At 36.3% G+C, this 19,618-nt stretch overlaps 1 protein-coding gene across 1 annotated transcript; it reads left to right on the plus strand.

Annotated features, from left to right (window-relative positions):
- Nucleotides 1–8,030: 8,030 nt before the first annotated feature.
- Nucleotides 8,031–18,950, plus strand: LOC132180362 (choline-phosphate cytidylyltransferase 2). The gene is made up of 8 exons (XM_059593155.2): nucleotides 8,031–8,289; nucleotides 9,043–9,156; nucleotides 9,405–9,500; nucleotides 9,860–9,902; nucleotides 9,989–10,144; nucleotides 10,260–10,340; nucleotides 18,178–18,276; nucleotides 18,426–18,950. The coding sequence occupies exons 1-8, from the start codon at nucleotides 8,132–8,134 to the stop codon at nucleotides 18,636–18,638; spliced, it is 960 nt and encodes a 319-aa protein (XP_059449138.2). The 5' UTR covers nucleotides 8,031–8,131; the 3' UTR covers nucleotides 18,639–18,950.
- The last annotated feature ends 668 nt before the right edge of the window (nucleotides 18,951–19,618 follow it).

The following is a 19,618-nucleotide window of genomic DNA, read 5'->3' on the forward strand; positions in this document are numbered from 1 at the left end:
CTGAACGTGCGGTGAAGGCCATGCAGATTGGGGCAAACCCAGAGGCTTCCACATGTATTTCTCACCCTGTTCTAGATCTGTTGCAAATCAGAGCATACGGTGGAAGCTGGGGAACTGGGCGGTGGAGAGAAGGGGCGCACGGTACTGGTAGAGGAGAAAACGGGTTTGGGAAGAAAAGTCTTGTGGGGGAGAACTAGAACCGGCGGGAGCTAATAGACGGGTTCGTTGGCGGCGGTGACGGTGGGGAGACGCACGGTGGGAGGGAGGAGTCACGCCGGCGCCGGTGGGGGAGAACCAATGTGCCGGTTGGGGGGAGAAAATGGGGGGAAATGAAAAATGGGTATTGCGGGGATTGGTTTTGACGATTGGTTTTGAAATTTTTTTTTAAAAAAAAAAAGAAAAAAAAATAGGGGTTATGACATGGCACATGCCACGACAGCGGCGTGCGTTACTGTTCACGCACGCCGCGTAACCTGTATCATTACTCTTTTTAAATATAGGAGTATAAGAGACATTTCACTTATATTCCGTCTCATTTAACTCAAAACCCTAATGATATGGGTAACATTGTAAACTTTTTAAAGCTAGATATATTAATTTGAGAGTTTTTAAAGTTTAATAATTTTTGTAAAAACGCTGAAAGTTAAGTGAAGTTTTCCCGAAAAATGTAGTTATTAACATTACTAATTTCTTTAAGTCGATGTTAGCATTTAAGGGTTGAAGTGCACATTCTAAAAGCACATGTGGTGGCCACAATCACTACAACAACAACAACAACAACAACAACAACAACAACAACAAAAAAGGAGGAAAAAGACACTTTACCCCCCAAAGTTTGGAGCGATTTTCAATTTGACCTCAAATGTTTCAATTTTTGTAATACACCCCCAAACTTTCAAATTTTTGTAATTCGACCATTTCGTCAGTCAAAACGGCTTTAACTGATGGAACAGTGATCACGTGACTTGTATGTGATCACTGTTGTCCTTTTTTTTCCCCAAAATACCCCCCCATCCCTTCTAGACACACACACACAACCCCCAAACTCTTTACTACACATACTAAGTTTGTTGAGGCCGTCCATCAGGTTATGGAAATGGGATTCGAGCCCTTGAAAACTGTGTTTGTCCTAGCAATCCAAGTGTTAATGAAGATGCGTAAACCAAACTTGGAGTTAAAATTGGAGTTTTATATAAGGTGGGGTTTGTCAAAGGACATGACCCTCTCTGCATTTAAAATGTATCCAAATTGTATGGTTTTGTTAGAAGAGAAGATCACGAAAGCAATGGACTTCCTTGTGAACAAAATGGGTTCGCCATCTGTTGATATTGCTAGAACTCCTTTAGTTCTAATTTACAGCAATCTTGGAGAAGAGGATTATGCCTAGGTTTTTAATTATTCACATTTTACAAGCGAAGGGTTTGGTCAAGAAAGATTTGTCCTCAAGATCTATCATACTACCGAGTGAAACGTGCTTTGTGGAGAAGTTTTTGATCAAATTTTGTAATACCCCATTAGTTTTTATTGTTAAAAGATTTTCTACAATGAATGGTTAAAGGATTTATGAAAAGCCCGGTTTCATAACAAAGAACCTAAGCCTATACTTATAACCTAAAACTTCTTAGGCGTTTTGAAGCATAAACCCGAGCTTAACCGTTTCTGACCGAACGTACGCTAGGGGGATCACTGTACGTACGCTTGCAAAAAGTATAAGGACGTACACCCGGGGACCACTCTGACGTACACTACTTTTGGGTTAGCCTTGGATAATACCCAAAACGTACGCTGAACCCTTTTACCCAATGTGTAATAATACTGAACGTCCGCTACTTTTCAGAATAGTTGGTAGCGCCTTGAGCTTTTCTGACCTATAAATATCCAACCCCCCATCACCCTTCAAACATATTTCTCGCATCTAGGCCCTTTGAAACCCCTTGAGTGAATATCTTTGTGAGTTTTGTGATTTGGGAAGGAACGAAGCATTTGTGTGCGTTCTTGGCAATTTCCAAGGTAACCCCTTGCCCGCTATATGCTTGTATTACTGTTTTTATTGCTTTATTAAATGTTGTGAATTTCAAAAGATGTTATGTTAATCTCTTTACTCTTTTCCTTACAAAACAAGAGATGTTTTCAAAATAGTTTCGAAAGCTTATTTGATTCCTTGTATTGGATGATTTAGCCCCACTTGCATGTATTTTAGAGGCTAACAATCCTTTTGTTAGATAAGGCTTAGTATTTTACTCGTAAGGGTTCTCTAGAACTGCGCATAACAACGTGTTGTATTGCATTATAGTAGGATTTAGCAATGTTGGAGGATTCAATCGAGCGTACGAGGTAAGTAAACACTTACGAACTCTTTCCTTAAAAACTTGGGATATGTCAGTTGGCTGACCATGAGTATGATATGAGCATGTCTACTTTTCGTAATAACTTGGTAACTACTTTATCAATTGATTAATAAAATGCATCGTATGATATAATACACTGGTACGTAAGGTATAATGGTCATAGGCTTATTATATAGACTTCATTTTATGGTCAAATGTGTGTGTGTGTTAAATGGGCCTTGGATTCAATGGTTGTTTTGTGGCCGGCACAGCCTTAATGAGCGCTCACTACAAGACGAACATCATTAGCGGTGTGGGCCACCCGAGGTCAGATTCGGTCATGCTACTAGTGTTATGTATGGTTGCGTACAATGGCTGGGGCACCAACATTATAGTACAGGTCCCTCGAGACAGTGCCAACCCTACTGAGAAGGGTTAATATCTCGGGTAGACCATACATGAGAGTTATGACCTATAAAAACATTATTCTTCTTGCATTAAAATGTTTAGGCGATTGCTACCGGTAGTACACCATACTTTTGGAAACCAAAATGCTATTTTATGGTGTATTAACGGAGATAACACCTCATTTTAAATGTTTACTAAACTGCACGTTTATTTATGTTTAACTGGACTCATATCATACCTAATTGTGAGGTTTACTTACTAAGTTGTTAGACTTACGTTGTTATTACCTTTTTAAGATGTTTGTCATTAGAACCCAGGAGTGGCCCGGTTGCCACTACGGACTTTGCTTAGAACCTACATGCAGTCAATAGGTTGGTATATTATTGTTATTAGTTGCTCAATGTCTTAATTTTGAGGAATATGCTTGTCCATTTTATGATTGAATAGTTTTCTCAGATTTATATCACCTTCCTATGCATTAACTCAGATAATGCTTAGAGGGGCGATTCTTCATTTAGCCACAAGTTGGTTTAATTAGGGTAATTGCCAGTAACCATGCCAGGTGAGCCAAGGCTAATTTTGGGGGCGTTACAGTACAGTATCAGAGCATTTGTTCTTGTCGACCGGAACTGCTAATCTGAGAATAGGACGTAATGCCTTACGGATGATCTTAAAGAATGGAGCATAGGATTGACCCAGAGTCTTTGATTGTTGTTTGTTTGATGGTGCGGGCTATAGTAACAGCCTTCTTGATTGCTTAGTTTAGAGTTGAATGGGATTGCATGTTCCACATTACAAGAACTTGATCCTGCTTCACACATAGATGCGTGATGGGTGTCACCGCTGGGCAATTGTTCAGGAATGGACAGTTGAGTTCGGGCCTTATGCGCCTGGATACAAGCCTCGCCATATCGAGCACAAGGTTTCCACTTGACCCTTTCAAAGGCCGAAGTCCCCATCACGGAAGATGGTTCAAGAGGAAAGAGCCCAAGCAGATTTCAAGGATGTCCAGACTACAACAAAATGGAAAGGACGCAGCGTGTCGGCTGTACGAGATGTTCCACCTATTCCCAGAAGATACAACCCCTACCCTAGCACGAAGAAGAAGTGGAAATGCATGCACTACTGACTGAGATTGCAGATGAGTACACACAGATGAATCTAGAAGAGATCTGATTGCTGAAGGAAGGAGCATTGCCCAAAGGGTCCGACTGACAGAAAGCTGCTTTCCTCGCCAACATCGATAAGGATTACGAGGCACTAGTCAAGGATGAAGATGACCCGTTAGAAGAATCAGACGAAGGGTGCTAGACCTGGGAGTTAGGTAGCTTTTGAATGAGTAGGGCACTAGGTAGTTGGATTATGTATCGTGTTTACAAGCGCGTTTTGTATCCATGTTTTTTTTTTTTTTTTTTTTTTAAAAAAAAAAGGATTTCGAAAGAAAATGAATTTTCACTTATACCTTGAGTTTGTGAAATCAGTTTATTGTGAAGATGGAGTTTATCTTTTTACTCTTGCTAATGAATGAAAATCATGGTTTTGAGTGACACTTGAATTTTGGATAGCATGAACTTGTGCATAATTCTTATGGGTAACATTTCTGGAAAACCCTCAAGAGACTTCACTCGTCCTTTAGGGAATTCCTAGGGGTTTGAAAGGCTTGTTGCATATGCTAAATGCAATCATACATCCCACAAAAGATGAATTTATCTTTTTGTTTTATGTTTTTTCATTTAGTTTTTAGTTTCGTATTGCTAAGGGACTAGTAATATGTAAGTTTGTGGGTGTGTTAAGTGCCAAAATATTCATATTTTAACCCTTAAACTTATATGTGTTAATTCCTTAGTGTTGTTAGTTTATGCCATTTTTATTTCCTTTTTGTATTTTCTGTGTTTTTGTAGGCTTCTGAAAGAAAATGAAGCAAATATGAAAGTATTGAGCTTAAAGAGCAAATTTGGGAAAAGCTGGAGGCTTTGGTAGTGCGATCGATCATAGGGGAATTGCTATCGAGCGCACTACAAGCAAAAGGATCAGATGAGCGCAAGGCGTGCGCTCGTGTGAACAAGCAGCATCCTCAACTGCACCTGCGATCGAGCACCCAACACCAGAGATTGATCGCAGTCCTGCGATTGAGCACACATAGGCTGCGATCGAGCGTATCCGTGCGTGAAGAGCAAGTCAGCTGGGGCCAGAATTCTTTTTCCTTCTATATTAGGGTATTCCAAGTCCTACTTGTAATAGGACTAAACTCTACGAATTTTGTAGGTTTACTAGTTTAACAAGGACTTTTAAAGGCCTATAAATAGACCTATTTGCTTCTAGGAAAAAGGTGTAGAGAAAGAGGCATAAGCTTTGGAAATGAACGGAAGGCTAGATCAAGAGGAGTTTGAGTTTTTCTTCTCTTCCACAATTTATTTTGTTATGTAGTTTATATTTTAATTGGGGCAAGATCGAAGCCCTAATCATGTCTTTTTAGGATTTCAATATTAGCGCCTTTACTACAATTATATTTTGGTGTATTTAACTTGATTAATTCCTGTTTTTTTGAATTTCTCATATGTATTTGCCTGATCAACATATGTATGTGGTATGGATTAGTTAATTAAATCAATTTGGATGACCGAGTCCTGGGTTTAATAAAAGTAACAAAAGAAATTCACACCAGGTTCTTGGGTTAATCAACATGGAAAACCGGGAGTATACACCCATGCCCTAAGTTCCGTGTGTTTGTTGATTTTCATATATTTATGTTTTCTTAAAAAACAACTTAGTATACACCCATACTAAATCCTTTAAGAAAGAAAACAGTTAGAGTATACACCCGTGCTTAACTTGTTACTTAGGGAAATCTATAGCTTAAGGAGTATACACTCATGCCCTTAGATTGGAAAACATTAAATATACCAGTGTGATTGGTGCATTGGCATATTGTTATCTTAATTGGTCTGATTAGTGGTGGATATCAAAACCCTAATCCTTTTTAGTTTTAGTTTATATTTTATTTTATTTCTTTATTTAATTCAATCGTGACAATTGAATTTTATCTATTTAATTAAATAGGAAATTACTTCTAAACATAATTTACCAATCCTCGTGGGAATGATCTCGTATTTGCCTGTTATACAATCTTGAGCACTTGCGAGTAAAACGTACCAAGTATTTTCCTATTAATTTAGGTGGGTATTTGACACAACAGGATCCTAGTAATTTCCCAATTCCTGCATCCACACGTTTTCCTCTTCAAATCAACAACATACTGTCTATTTTTTGCCTCTACTTCAAACAACCCATCCCCAACATATGTTGAAAGGCAGTGGATTGTCTCTTCTCCAATTACCTCAAGCTTAGCTGCAATTCTGAGGCACAACTTACCCTCTAATGTTTGTGCCCCACTTCTTTTCAGTTGATACCTCCTCATAAGCTGCTTTCTAATCATTTCCATCATTGTTAATATGGGCTTGAAAGCAGCTTTTAAACGCTAGAAAATACGATCCGAGCTTTTAATTCTTGAGATATAGTAATTGCCAAGAATCAAGTGTTGGGATAGACCATGTCGTATAACTTATGTGCCTTGAAGTTCTTCCTAGCACATGACTCATATCTAAACAAATTCTAAACACACCAAAGATACAAGTTTTTGCGCCAACAACACTAATATCACAACACTATTAGAGACCTATTCAAACCCACTCACATATCACATGAATATGAAGATAAACAACCTCATAAAGATAGATAGTTATCTTGTGATCATGTATTTGAAATCTCTTATATAGATAAGATAGATTGTTATCTCGTGATTGATAATCACCTTGTATTTGATAAGTCTTATGTATTGAGTTTCTCTCAAATTCAAACTCTTGTAATCATCTCTTTATAAATAGAACGTCTTAACCTGTATTACGGTAAGGTAGCAAAGATAATTACAGCATCTTATATGGTATCAGAGCAAATCTGACTTACGTCTTACATCTTTTTTCTTCCGATCCTCCGTTTTTTTCCTCTTGGCTGCTATTACCTCCAAACATCGCCAACCCCCTCCTCTAGTTACCTTCACAAACTTCAATCCCATCAAGCTTACTAGGGATAATTATCCTCTATGGCTTCCTTAGATTGTTCCACGTCTCTGAGGTGAAAATTACACTTTACGTTAGATTATTATTATTATTATTATTTATTTTAATGTACTTTTGTTAGTTTCAAATTCCAACAAATTAATACAAAGCTTGTGCTATCAAAACTTAGGGTTGGTCTGGCGTTTGCGATTTGGAAGCATAATTTTTTAAAACACAATTAAGTGTTTGACAAAATTTTAGTTTGACCTTTAAAGTTATACATTTTTAAATAAGCTTATCTTTACCTGTAATTTGAAAACGCATATTTTTTACGTTTTAAAAATGCAATCTTAAACAATCAATTTTTTGTAATTTGATTTAAAATCACACTTTTTTGTATATAAAATTGCAATGTCACACACGCCGTTAATATAAAGCTTATGCTGTTTTACAATTTTTTTTTTCTTCTTTTTATAGTATTGTTCACTTATCAAATATGAATTATCATCAAGCTGGAAACATACATAGATAAGACTTTGAAGCTTATACAGTATACAGAGATAAAATCACGGAGAAGTATACATACTTTATTCAAACTATTACTTTATTGTTAATGTTCCTTCACACAAAAAGATGGATAAAGTTTTGTTCTAAATTAGGTTGGAAAAACCTCCGCTAATCTAGTCTATAAAAATGCTGTATGTTTATTTTGGGTGTCAAAAACAAATGCTTTTTAAGTAGTAAGGATAAAGTTGGTAGAACTTTTATTATAAAAGCGCGTCTCTTCCAATTTTGTCTTTGCTATTTAAAATACATGTGTTTCTCACCTACAAAATAAATACATGTCATTTTTATAGATTAAGTTAAAAAGTCCCTTCAACTTAATTTGGAAGAAATCTTTGTCCTTTAGGCATGGCGTAACAAAATATATTGAGGATTAGATGATTGGTAACTTGTTATTGGTTGTGTCGGGCAATTTTATTAGGATTATGTTTGTTAATACATTTTAGATGGTGTTTTTTTTTTTTGTTTAAAAGAAAGTGTTTTGAGTGTTTTGTGATTGTTTTATATTTAAGGTTATTTATTATTATTTAAAAAAAAACAGAAAAAAAGTGAAGAAGAGTAGAAATTTATTGTTGTAATTTTGAGTTTTTGTAACCCATTCTTATTTGTTAAAAAAAAAACCTTGACCGACTTTCACAGTAAAAAGAAACAAAAGTAGCAAAAAATAGGAAGCGGAATAAGCGCAAGGTGTGAGGACCACACAAACGAGAAATACTCAACAAAAAACACTCCAGCAGCGAGGGTTGGCGCTGGTAATTGGTAATTCCAGCCATTCCAATGGAGGAGCCTAAGCCTAAGGATGCTGCCACCGTTTCCTATTCGAATGGGAACTCCGATGATACGGCGTCGGGCCGCCCTGTTCGGGTCTATGCTGATGGGATCTACGATCTCTTCCACTTCGGCCACGCTCGCTCCCTTGAGCAAGCCAAGAGACTGTCTCTCTCTCTCTCTCTGTCTCCTTTTCTTTTTTATTTTCTTTGCGGAATGATTGTTACGTTCTGTTTTGATCCATGAATTTTTGTGGGTTGCTCTTGTTTTCTCGCTTTTCTTTAGGTATGTTCGTGGAATTTGTCAAATATTTGATTGAATTATGTTATTTGAGGATTTTGAAAGTTTTTCTGATCTTATTTCTGGGTTTCTCTTATGTGGTAAAATTCATTGCATACTTGTCATTATAAATTGCATCTCTTCTTGGTTCGTATCAGTGTAATGGATTTAGTAGTCATCTATTATTATTCCCCCCACCCCCCCAGTTTTTTTTCGTTATGCTTGCTGAAATTAATTTTGGTGATATAGACTGGTATCAAATTATGCTTATTTCAAAATCTGGGCGTAGTTTGTAGTAGATCTTCTTTTCCTTGGTGGGTTTGGTCGGTCTTTGCTGTAAAATTCTATATATATATATATATATATATTTTTTTTTTTTATAGACAATATTCTAATTTGATTTGTAGCTAAAATATACAAGAAATTTCCATGTTAAAATCGTAATTTTGTTTTTTGTTTCCAACCTTTTATAAGTTCCCAACTGAGAAATTCTTTTTGTATTTCCAGTATTTGCCTTTGTGCCCTTGGCTATGTTCGATCTTCTGTTACACTGGGTTGGGTTTCTATGTATCATTTGCTTTTCTGTTTTGTGTGCCATGCTCTTGTACAACTTTCTTATATGATTGAATTTGTAAATTCAGGTTCCCAAACACCTATCTGCTTGTTGGATGTTGCAGTGATGAAATCACCCACAAGTATAAAGGCAAAACTGTTATGACGGAGGATGAACGCTATGAATCTCTTCGCCATTGCAAGTATAAGTTTTACCAATCACTTGAGTTTTTGATAAAGTTTGACTATACCTTGAAAGTTTGTAACAAAGATGAACGTATACTTGGCATTTTCTTTTGAAATAATTACGTCATGGAGATACTATTTTTTGGTTTGATCTATGGTTTTTTCAGTGTACCAATAAATGATTTCACTTTTTAGATGAGGGTATTGTGTATTCTTGTGTTATCAAGAGGATCAAATGTGGGGCTTTCTTGTACATTTTGTGCAGGTGGGTAGATGAAGTCATTCCCGATGCTCCTTGGGTGATCACACAAGAATATCTTGACAAGCACAACATTGACTTTGTGGCCCATGATGCTCTTCCGTAAGGATAATCAACCGAAAATTTCAAGCTTAAGAGTTATGATATAATTTTGTGGACTAAGGAGTTTTAGAACAATGATGAACTTGTTTCAGTTTCTCTTGCTCAATAATCTATTTGAAAAATATGGTATTTCCTATATCTTGTATGAGAGAACAGTATTGCTGATCTGATTTAACAGTATTTTTCTCTTTTATATATATATCTATATATATATATATATATATATATATATATATATATATATATATTTTATTTATTTCATGTTTCCCATTTTATCCATTTTGTAATGCTAATTTTAGTGGTTCAAGGAATTAGCTATATCGTGTGATCTTTTGTACTTTGCTGTAAATCTATTGTAGTTATGCAGATGCTAGTGGAGCTGGGAATGATGTCTATGAGTTTGTAAGTCTGAGAGACAATTTCTCTTCCATTGCGATTTCTACTTTTTCCTCTAACATTGAATTATCTGAAGCAAGCCACTATTGTAGGTTAAATCTGCTGGGAGGTTCAAGGAAACAAAACGGACTGATGGGATTTCTACGTCGGACATTATAATGAGGATTGTAAAAGATTATAACCAGTATGTGATGCGTAACTTGGATCGTGGGTATTCAAGAAAAGAGCTTGGTGTCAGCTATGTTAAGGCAGGATTTTTAGTTAAATTTGATTTATTATTTGATTTGAGGTTCTGAATACGTAGTTCTGTTTTAGTGATATCTTTTCCTGGTGAACTTATTCTGCTTCGGTTGATGTATGCAGGAAAAGCGACTGAGGGTGAACATGAGATTGAAGAAACTACAAGAGAAAGTGAAGGAGCAACAAGAAAAAGTGGGGGAGAAGGTATGTTGATGCTTAGCCTAAAACATGAAACTGTTGTTTATTACTTATCTCAAAAAAAAAAAAAAAAAAAAAATTTTATACTGCACTTTATTTATATATGATGTTATGGAAGATTCTTTAAGGACTTGTTTTGGTTTCATAGAATGGTGATAACATTATAATCTCTTCACCCCCCTTGTTTTTTGTATCACGTGATGGTTTGTTTCTTCTAGGCACTTTTGGTGTTGCCATTTACATAAAATTTTCAACTTTTGTTGTACAAATAACAGGAGCATGTGTTGGAAATTATCTTGACTTGTATTTGATTTTATAGATTCCCTTAAAATATATCTTTACTTCAAATAACATCATTAATGTTATCCGTTGCAAAGCTCAATTTTATTTGCAATGTTTATAGTTTAATTAGAGTTTGTATTCTAGGAGTTTTTGGAGTTCCATTGTTTCAAGTATAATTATGGAACTTTATTATCTATTATTTTGTTCTGATAAGTATGGAGCTCTTTCATTTAGATTTGTTTTTGTATTTTTTTTATAAGCAAAAATCTCTTTAGAGAGCGCAATGAAGTACAACTCAAATGCACAAGAAGTATGCAAGATAGACCTCCAATTAGGGAGAAAAAGAACGCAAGTTCAAAATATCAGTAAAACTAGAAAAGCGAGGCTAGCCACAATCCAAGCATAAAGAAATTTGTACATAACACCTTTTAACTCTAATACTGACATCTCGCATAAACTAGATTTATGAATTCAACTATTTAACACCTTTTAACTCTAATACTGACATCTCGCATAAACTAGATTTATGAATTCAACTATTTATTTGAGAAAGGAAAAGATTATAAAGAATATGATTAAATCCTTCCCAATATTTTAAATAAGTAATCAAATTCATTAAAAGTGCAAGGGTGTGCAACTCAAGTACACATGATATATACAAGAGAAATACCCATCCAGAAAAAGAAAAAAAGACTTAAGAAAATCTTGAAAACTAGAAAAAAGAAAGTGATTGTAGGCAGCTGTCTAGTGGTACAGAGTGTTAAAGAAAAAAAGCCTTTAATTCTACAACTGTCCTCGCTTGATCTTTAAAGCCTTAAGCATTTCTGTCTCTAGGTACACCACAGTATGCAGGATATAATCATCTTCCATAAAGCTGGACTATGAAAACTACCAAATTGACCTCTACAACAAGTGAAAAGATCTACCATCCGTTTGGGCATGCCCCAGTCTAACCAAAAAGACTAAAATTAGAATCCCATAAGGCACTAGCAACCTTATAATGGAGCAAAAGGTGATCAATGGATTGCCTACTTTTCTTACAACACCCATCTACTACTATGATATGTTGCTTCCTTAGAATATCCGTAATGAGTATCTTTCCTAATGTGGCTGACCAAGCAAAGAATGCCACTCTCAATGGAACCTTATTCTGCCAAAGACTCCTCCAAAGAAAAAGATTGCTATTGTTAACGTATTTGATTATATTATTAAATTTACCTTTTTTTATCAGTTTAAGTTTTTGGAATAAGTGGTGATTTAACATGGTATCAAAGCAAGAGGTTATAAATTCGCATGCGTGCATATGCGCATACACATGCATGCAAAAACGCATGTACATTCGTGCGCCTGTGCACATTAACTTACACATACGGAAACGTAAACCTAATCATTCCCAAATGGTGTGGTCAATGGTTCTAATTAGTTGTCTCTTGTACTTGATTGTTATTGCATTGAGCTTTTTGAAAGTCATTTCCTCTGTGAGGGGCAATCATTTAGAGCTGAGTGCTTATATAGAGGGGTATGGATTTTCATTACCATGATTTCTTTTGATTTTAATATTAATAAACCTCTACCTTTTTTTTTTTTTTTTTAATTTCCTTTTCACTCTTTTCCTTCATTTAGTTGGGTAGTTCATTTCTACTTTTTTTTTTTTTTTTGATAAGAAATTTAATCTCATTAGAAAAGGGCATTTGGGCACAACCCTAGTACAAATGAAGCATACAAGAAAAACCCATATTAGGTAGAAAAATATGAACAAAAGTCCAAAAACTGATGAGAACTAGAAAATAGCATACTATTAAATGTTGTAATCCATGTGTGAAGGGATTTTAACATAATATTTTTTAGCGCAACTGTCGAAATCTCTCGATATTCAAAGCTCTTTGCATTCCGCTCTCTCCAAATACACCACATTAATCACAAACGAGTCAACGACCAAATTTCCAAAACGTTATGGCCTACTGCCTGACCTCGCCAACTCACCTAAAACTCTCTTACCCTTTCGTACATAACTCAGTCAACACCAATCAAATGGAAAAGGGAACTCTATAATTCTGTTACTACATAGCGAAGTAAAAGGTGATCAACGAACTTTTCACTTTTCTTGCAAATACAACACCAATCCACCACTATGATGCTCTTCTTTCTCAAGTTATGGGGTATGTTTGCTAACCCTTCCCTCTTTCCTTTTTCATTTCTACCAAAAACTCAAAACATTAATGGACAACTTTCCTCACAAAGCACTTAAATAAACTCAAAACTCCTTTCACCTTTATGTCATTTCAAAACACTTTTTCAACAAAATAACATGATCAAGAGTACACAATAAGTACCCCTAAAAATGATCAAGTTACCCCTAAGTTTAGGGAATATGTCTAAAAAATCACAAAAAAATCTCACAGCAGACTCCCGAAATGAGCTCTAAACATTAGGATTGCTACAGTGGAACCCAATATTTTGGGTTCCACTATTACAATCCTTATGATTATTTAAAAAAAAAAAAAAAAAAAATTGAAATTCTCTTCTCTCCTCTCATGTCTGACAATTCTCTCTCATCTCTCCTCTCATATATATAATATAATTAAAAAAACAAATATTTTAATGATATAGGAAATAATTAAAGGAAGCTATTGCGGTATATTTTGACATAGGGAAATAAAAAGTAGTTTGGATCTTTAAATGTAGGGAAAATGACGAGGAAGCTGTTGGGAATGCTCTTATGTTTTGAGTATGTTTCAAGCTTGTATTCTTGGTTGTAGAGTTGCATCCTTGTTGATAAAGTACTTGAGTCTTCCTTTGGGTGCTTCTTATAAGACTACTTCTATTTGGAATGGCATTATTGAAAAAATTGAACACCATTCGGCTAGTTGGAAGAGGCTTCATCTGCCTAAGGGTGGTAGATTGACTTTGATAAAAAGCACTCTTTCCAATTTGCCTATTTATTATTTGTACTTGTTTCTGCAGGCATGGCTAATAGGCTTGAAAAACTTAAGAGGAATTTTTAATGGGGTGGAATTGGTGATGAGTTTAATTTTCACTTAGTGAATTGGTTGAAAATTTATACTCCTATAAAATCCAGTGGAGTGGGGGTATAAAAACCTAATTCAGTTTAACCGAGCTCTTTTAAGGAAATGGTTATGGCATTACGCTACAAGAAGTAGGCTTTGTAGAGATTGGTGTTGGAAACTAAGAATGATGGCTTAAGGGGTGGTTGGTGTTCTAAGGAGGTAGCATGGCCCTTAAGAATGGGAGTGTGGAATATATATGGGGGGGATGGGAAGAGTTCGTCTAGATCTATTAGATATGAGGTGGAAGATGAGTCTAAGGTTAGGTTTTGACATGATTTGTGGTAAGTGGAACAGTCTCTAAAGATTTCTTATCCATCCTTCTTTAGTATTGCAAGTTGTGAAGATGGGTGAGTAGCGGATCATATGCAGTTCTGAAATGAAAATATTCAATGGAATATATTTTTTACCAAGCCAATGCATGATTGAGAGGTGGATTTGGTCTCCGATAGACGGTTTTTGGACATATCCCTTTACACTCCCAATTAACATGATCAAGAGCCTTCTCCAAGTCCAATTTACATATCCAAGTTCCCTGGATCTTATTCAAATGTCTAGACATTCATTAGCTACAAAAATTGAATCCAAAATTTGTCTATGTTTGATGAACAAATTATCTGAACTTGAAATAATCTTTCCCAATATTGATTTAAGCCTGTTTGCCAAGACTATAAAAATAATTTTATAAACACCACCCACCAAACTAATAGGACAGAAGTCTTTTTTTTTTTTGGTAAGTAATATTGTATATATAAAAAAGCGTAAGGTGGCCCTAAGTACACAGTAAGTATACACAAGAAAACCAACGTTAGCCTACAAAGAGACCTCGATAAGAGAGCCCTAAACCCTAGAAAGACCCTAGGCCTGCAATACAGACCCCTGAAACCCCAAAAAAGCCCTAAACTCGCAAGGCATTCCTAAACCCTCAACGCTACTCTGCCTTTGCGACTTTTCCCCGACTGGATTCCCTATCTCGAGCCTTAAAATTAATGGAGTATTCAAAATTTTTGAGTTCCCTCTTCGCCTTAGTAGTTGAGGCAGAAATCCCGTATCTTCAAGAGACCGCTCCTCTTCAATGACATTTAGGACAAAAGTAGTATTAATGCTTTTCTCAAACTTCCTTCGACAATGAAACTCCTTGAAAACTTCCACGATGTCCTCTTTCATAATCTCCCAACCCAACACTTTTGGAAATAAGTCAAAGAATCTATTAGGGCCTTGAGCCTTGTCGTCTTCAAATCTCTCACCACCTCCCACACTTCACTCTCCTTAAAATGTCTTTCCAAGCAATTTCTCTCATCCGCATCAATGGAAAGGAATGAAAGGCGATTCAATTTGGTCGCCAACTAAACTGTTCAAAATACAACTGATTGTAGAATTGCACAATATGCAGCCTTATTTTTGTAAAATCAGAAGACATAGACCTGTTGACAATTAAAGAATCCATGGAGTTATTTCTTTGATGCGAAGTTGCCACCCGATGAAAGAATTTAGCATTTTTATCCTCTTTCTCAACCAAAGGCCCTTGACTTCTGCCTCCAACTCACTTCCTCAAGAAGGATAATCCTCTCCAACAACATAGAAATGTCTTCATTCCTCAACCTTTCATCCCCAGTTAATGTTCTTCCCTCTGCAAAACTCACAGATTCCATCCAAAAGATCATTTTTTGTTTTTCCCTACGTTACCAAATACCTCCTCATTCCATTTTTTCATATCCGATTTCAAGGCTTTAAACTTGTTCACCAGCACATAACTAGGAGATCCTTGATGTTCACCTACTCCACAAAGCCTTCAGAATTCAGCTACATATTTTCAAACTTAAAATACCTAATACCCCCACTAACACATCACAATCCAACATCAAAGGAAAATGATCTGAGAGGATGCTAGGAAGCGTCCTCTAGCAGACATCAAGAAATGGTTCTTCCCATTTCAGAGATAGAAGAAACTTATCAATTCTAGACCATGACTGAGAATCACGATTAAAATTCCCAGCTACAAGAGAGATTTCCATGAGGCCTTGATAAAAAATGAATTCCATAAAGTCCAACATAGTTTGTGATTATCTAGGATCACTTGATCTTTCACTTGGATACCGAACAACATTAAAATCGAGTAATACACCATGACACCTCCCACCAACTCATAAAGCCAACCGATTCGTCCCAAAGACATTTCTAGTCAACATCATCGTTTGGACTATACACACTCTCAAACGCCCATTCAAAATTATCCATAACATTCTCCACACAATCCTCAATCTTCTACACCACCCGCCTATCCCACATTAACAATACCCACCTGAAGCCTCTCTCGACCCTAAGTATGAGTCCACATGTTGGCAACCACATAAACTACGAATCACGTTCTTATAAATATCGTCCTATTTTGTCTCTTGTAAACAAATAATATTCGCCTTTCAATCTCTAAGAAGACCTTTAATCTTCAACCATTTCTTCCTCTCATTCAACCCTCTCACATTCCATGATACAATCTCAGGTTTCATAAGGAACAATTAGAACCCTTCCCCTTTTTTCACTCTCTATTTCATGGTTGTCTCTATTAGCTGACTTAGAACAATAATATGGAACACTAGTCGAACCGCTCTGATTAGAGGTACCCCCACCCCCCCCCTCCCCCCCTTTTCTCTCCCTCTATTTCATGGTTGTCTCTATTAGCTGACTTAGAACAATAATCTGGAACACTAGTCGAACCGCTCTGATGTCGACTTGCTTTGTTCACAGTAAATAGAGCCATCAATTAATCCTCAAAACCCTCACATGACAGCTCCACTATATGATAGAAAATTTTCACTCTCTCAGCCGCCCAGTCTGAAGACACTGAATAAGTCACTGTTCTTCAAGTACTGCAAGTGGTGGACACTCAACAGCTCACTTCCCTTAACCTCCTCACCATAATAAGTCAGCAAGGCCATAGAATTCTGATTCACATCCCCACCAGAGCAAACCGTTTTCAATCTCATCTCCATTCATTCGTTTCTACATTGAGCTAACACCAAATTTATGCCAGTCAACATTTTCTTGTGGTTGGTTGTTTATGTTTGTATTATGCATCCTGATGATGCTGTTACTGCTATAGTTAGCACTGCCTTGGGCAGTAGTCTTAGTTTTATGTATGCTGCTGTTTGTACCAATTTTGTTCATCCTTGTTTCTATTTGAATTAATGTGCTTGGTTCTTGTTGCTTGTAAGTGTGGTCAAGGTGAAGGAATAGTCCTTTACATTGATGTTATTTATTTAGGGGAGAATAAACTTTACTCCCTTGAAGTATCAATGCATTTGTGTTTTAGCGCCCAATGCTTAAAAATCGACGAAAGACCTCACAATGTATCTGACGTTGGCAAAAAACACCATCCGTCCATCAAATCCGTCTATTTAGACGGAAACCAAGTCACGTGCATGCCTTTTTCAACCAGAACTTTCAAAAATGCCCTTGTGGGGTAAAGTGTAAATGTAAATGACTTCGGAGGGTAAAGTATAAACCACCAAAAACTTAACTAAACAAAAACAAAAAAACCAAAAGCTAAATCTAAACTTAAAAAAAAAAAACCTCACAAAAAAAGAAAAGAAAAGTGGGGGATGGCCGAGCCATCCCCTTTGGCCAAACCACTCTGAGACCGGCTGAATGAGAGTGGCTTGGCCACCCTCGGCCACCTCGAAACCCATTTGGGTGGGGTGGTTTCGACCACCCCCATTTGAGCAAGGGGATCGGATCACCCTCATGGCACACATGGGTGGTTCGGTACTCCATACTGGTTGAATGGGGATAGTCGAGCCACACCCTTGGCCAAATCAGGGGGGCCGAGCCACCCCCCACTTTTGTTTTTTTTTTTGGTGTGAGTTTCAGGTTTAGTTTACTATTTTTTTTTTAATTTTTTTTTTATTTTGTATATAAACTTTTTTGTTTTAAGTTTAGGTTTAGTTTAGTTTAGTTTTTTTTTTTTTTTTCAGTTTAGGTTTACTTTTTGGTTTTTTATTTTTATATTTTGGATATAAACTTTTTGTTTTAAGTTTTAGGTTTAGTGTTTTTTTATGTTTATGTTTACATTTTACCCCCGAAGTCATTTATGTTTACACTTTACCCTCTGAGGGTATTTTCAGAAGTTTTGGTTGAAAAATGTCACGTGACTTGGTTTCCGTCCAAATAAATGGATTTGATGGACGGATGGTATTTTTTGCCAATGTCAGATACCTTGTGGGAGCATTTCGTCGATTTTTAAACATTGGGCGCTAAAACGCAAATGCATATGGATACTTCAGGGGGTAAAATGTATTTTATCCATTTATTTATTTAGTTGTGTTGATTGAATACTCATAATTCTGATATTGCTTTGTTGGTTGTGGACTCTCTCTCTCTCTCTCTCTCTCCAGTATTGGAATCCTAATTTTTATTTCATTTTTCACATTTTTGCCCATTTTTCCTCCAAGGATTATATAGAACAATGATGCATGTAACTTCCTGCCTGAATATTTTAGATTCAAACTGTTGCAATGCATCGTAATGAGTGGGTAGAAAATGCTGATCGCTGGGTTGCTGGATTTCTTGAAATGTTCGAAGAAGGTTGCCATAAAATGGTAAGGCAATCTATGCATATCTATAGTCTAGACATTTATTTTTATGCCTTTAAAAATTATACTTTTGTTCCAAAACTTAGGCTATGTATGCTTCTTATATACTTATTTATTACTTTGGCATCCTTTCCCACAATTTGGGTGTTCATCAGGGCACTGCCATCAGGGATCGAATTCAAGAGCGGCTTAGGGGTCAGTTGTCTAGAGAATCCAAATATCTACAAAATGGTGACAAGGATGTTGATGATGATGATGATGAAGAAGAATATTATGATGATGATAATTATGAACATTATTATGATGATGAAGAAGAGTGTTATGGTGATGATGGGGAAGATAAGAAAGATGAGAAAGAAAAGAAGTAAATGTGTTTTTCCATGCTTGGCAAGGAAAAGCTTGCAGGTAGTAGATAAATTACAATATTACTTAGTGTGCCTTGCTACTCTTGGTCTCTTGTGAAGTGCCATACAATAGATGATGAAACGTCGCTTTGAAGCTTCTAATTTCTTGTAATTTTTATTTTCCATTTTAGCGTGGTTGAGATTTCTGAGAACTTGTAAATTAGTTCATGAAAGTGCTGTTTCTGGATGCCGAGATTGGCCTTCTTCAAACTTGTGTTTTGTGATTGGTTGTTATTTAAGCAATGTAAAGAGGCACATGCACATCTATTCCCGGTAGCCTTATGTTGGCAATTTTTGACACAATGTGTAAACCCGACACTTGTTAGGGTTGAGGAGTATCGTTTAATTAAAAATAGGTCGAGTTAAGGTTGACCTATATAATTTTATACTTATGTCTTGATACGACACAACTTCAATACGAATTGTCATCCATAATTCCTTGTAACCCAACAAAATGATTCAAATGAGATAAACTCTTCAATTTCTTTCTTTCTCCAATTTCCTTCAATTTCCTTCTTTCTCCACCCCCATTTGGCCATAGGGGGGGCCGAACCACCCCCTAGGGCCGGCCACCCCTTATGGCCAAACCTAAAAATTTCAACTGTTGGGTTTGGCCTAGGGGGTGGCTTGGCCATCCCTTAGGACTATGGGGGTGGTTGAAATCTATACCCAATGGCCAGTTGGGGGTGGCTTGGGTGATTTGGTCATCCCCAACCGGCCTTGGGGGTGGCTTTCTTAGGTGGGGTGGCCGGCCACCCCTTACGGCCAAAATGGGGTGGCCAGCAACCCCATATATTTTTATTTATTTTTTATCATTATATATATATATATATATATATATATATATATATTTTAAATTTAAGTAATAAAATATTATTTTTTTAATTAGTGGACATGTGGCAGATTTTACACCATTGAATGAGAATCAATGGTCAAGTTTGAGC

The sequence above is a fragment of the Corylus avellana genome, chromosome 5 (genome assembly GCF_965113065.1).
Source record: "Corylus avellana chromosome 5, dhCorAvel1.hap1.2, whole genome shotgun sequence".
NCBI classification, from domain to species: Eukaryota; Viridiplantae; Streptophyta; class Magnoliopsida; order Fagales; family Betulaceae; genus Corylus; species Corylus avellana.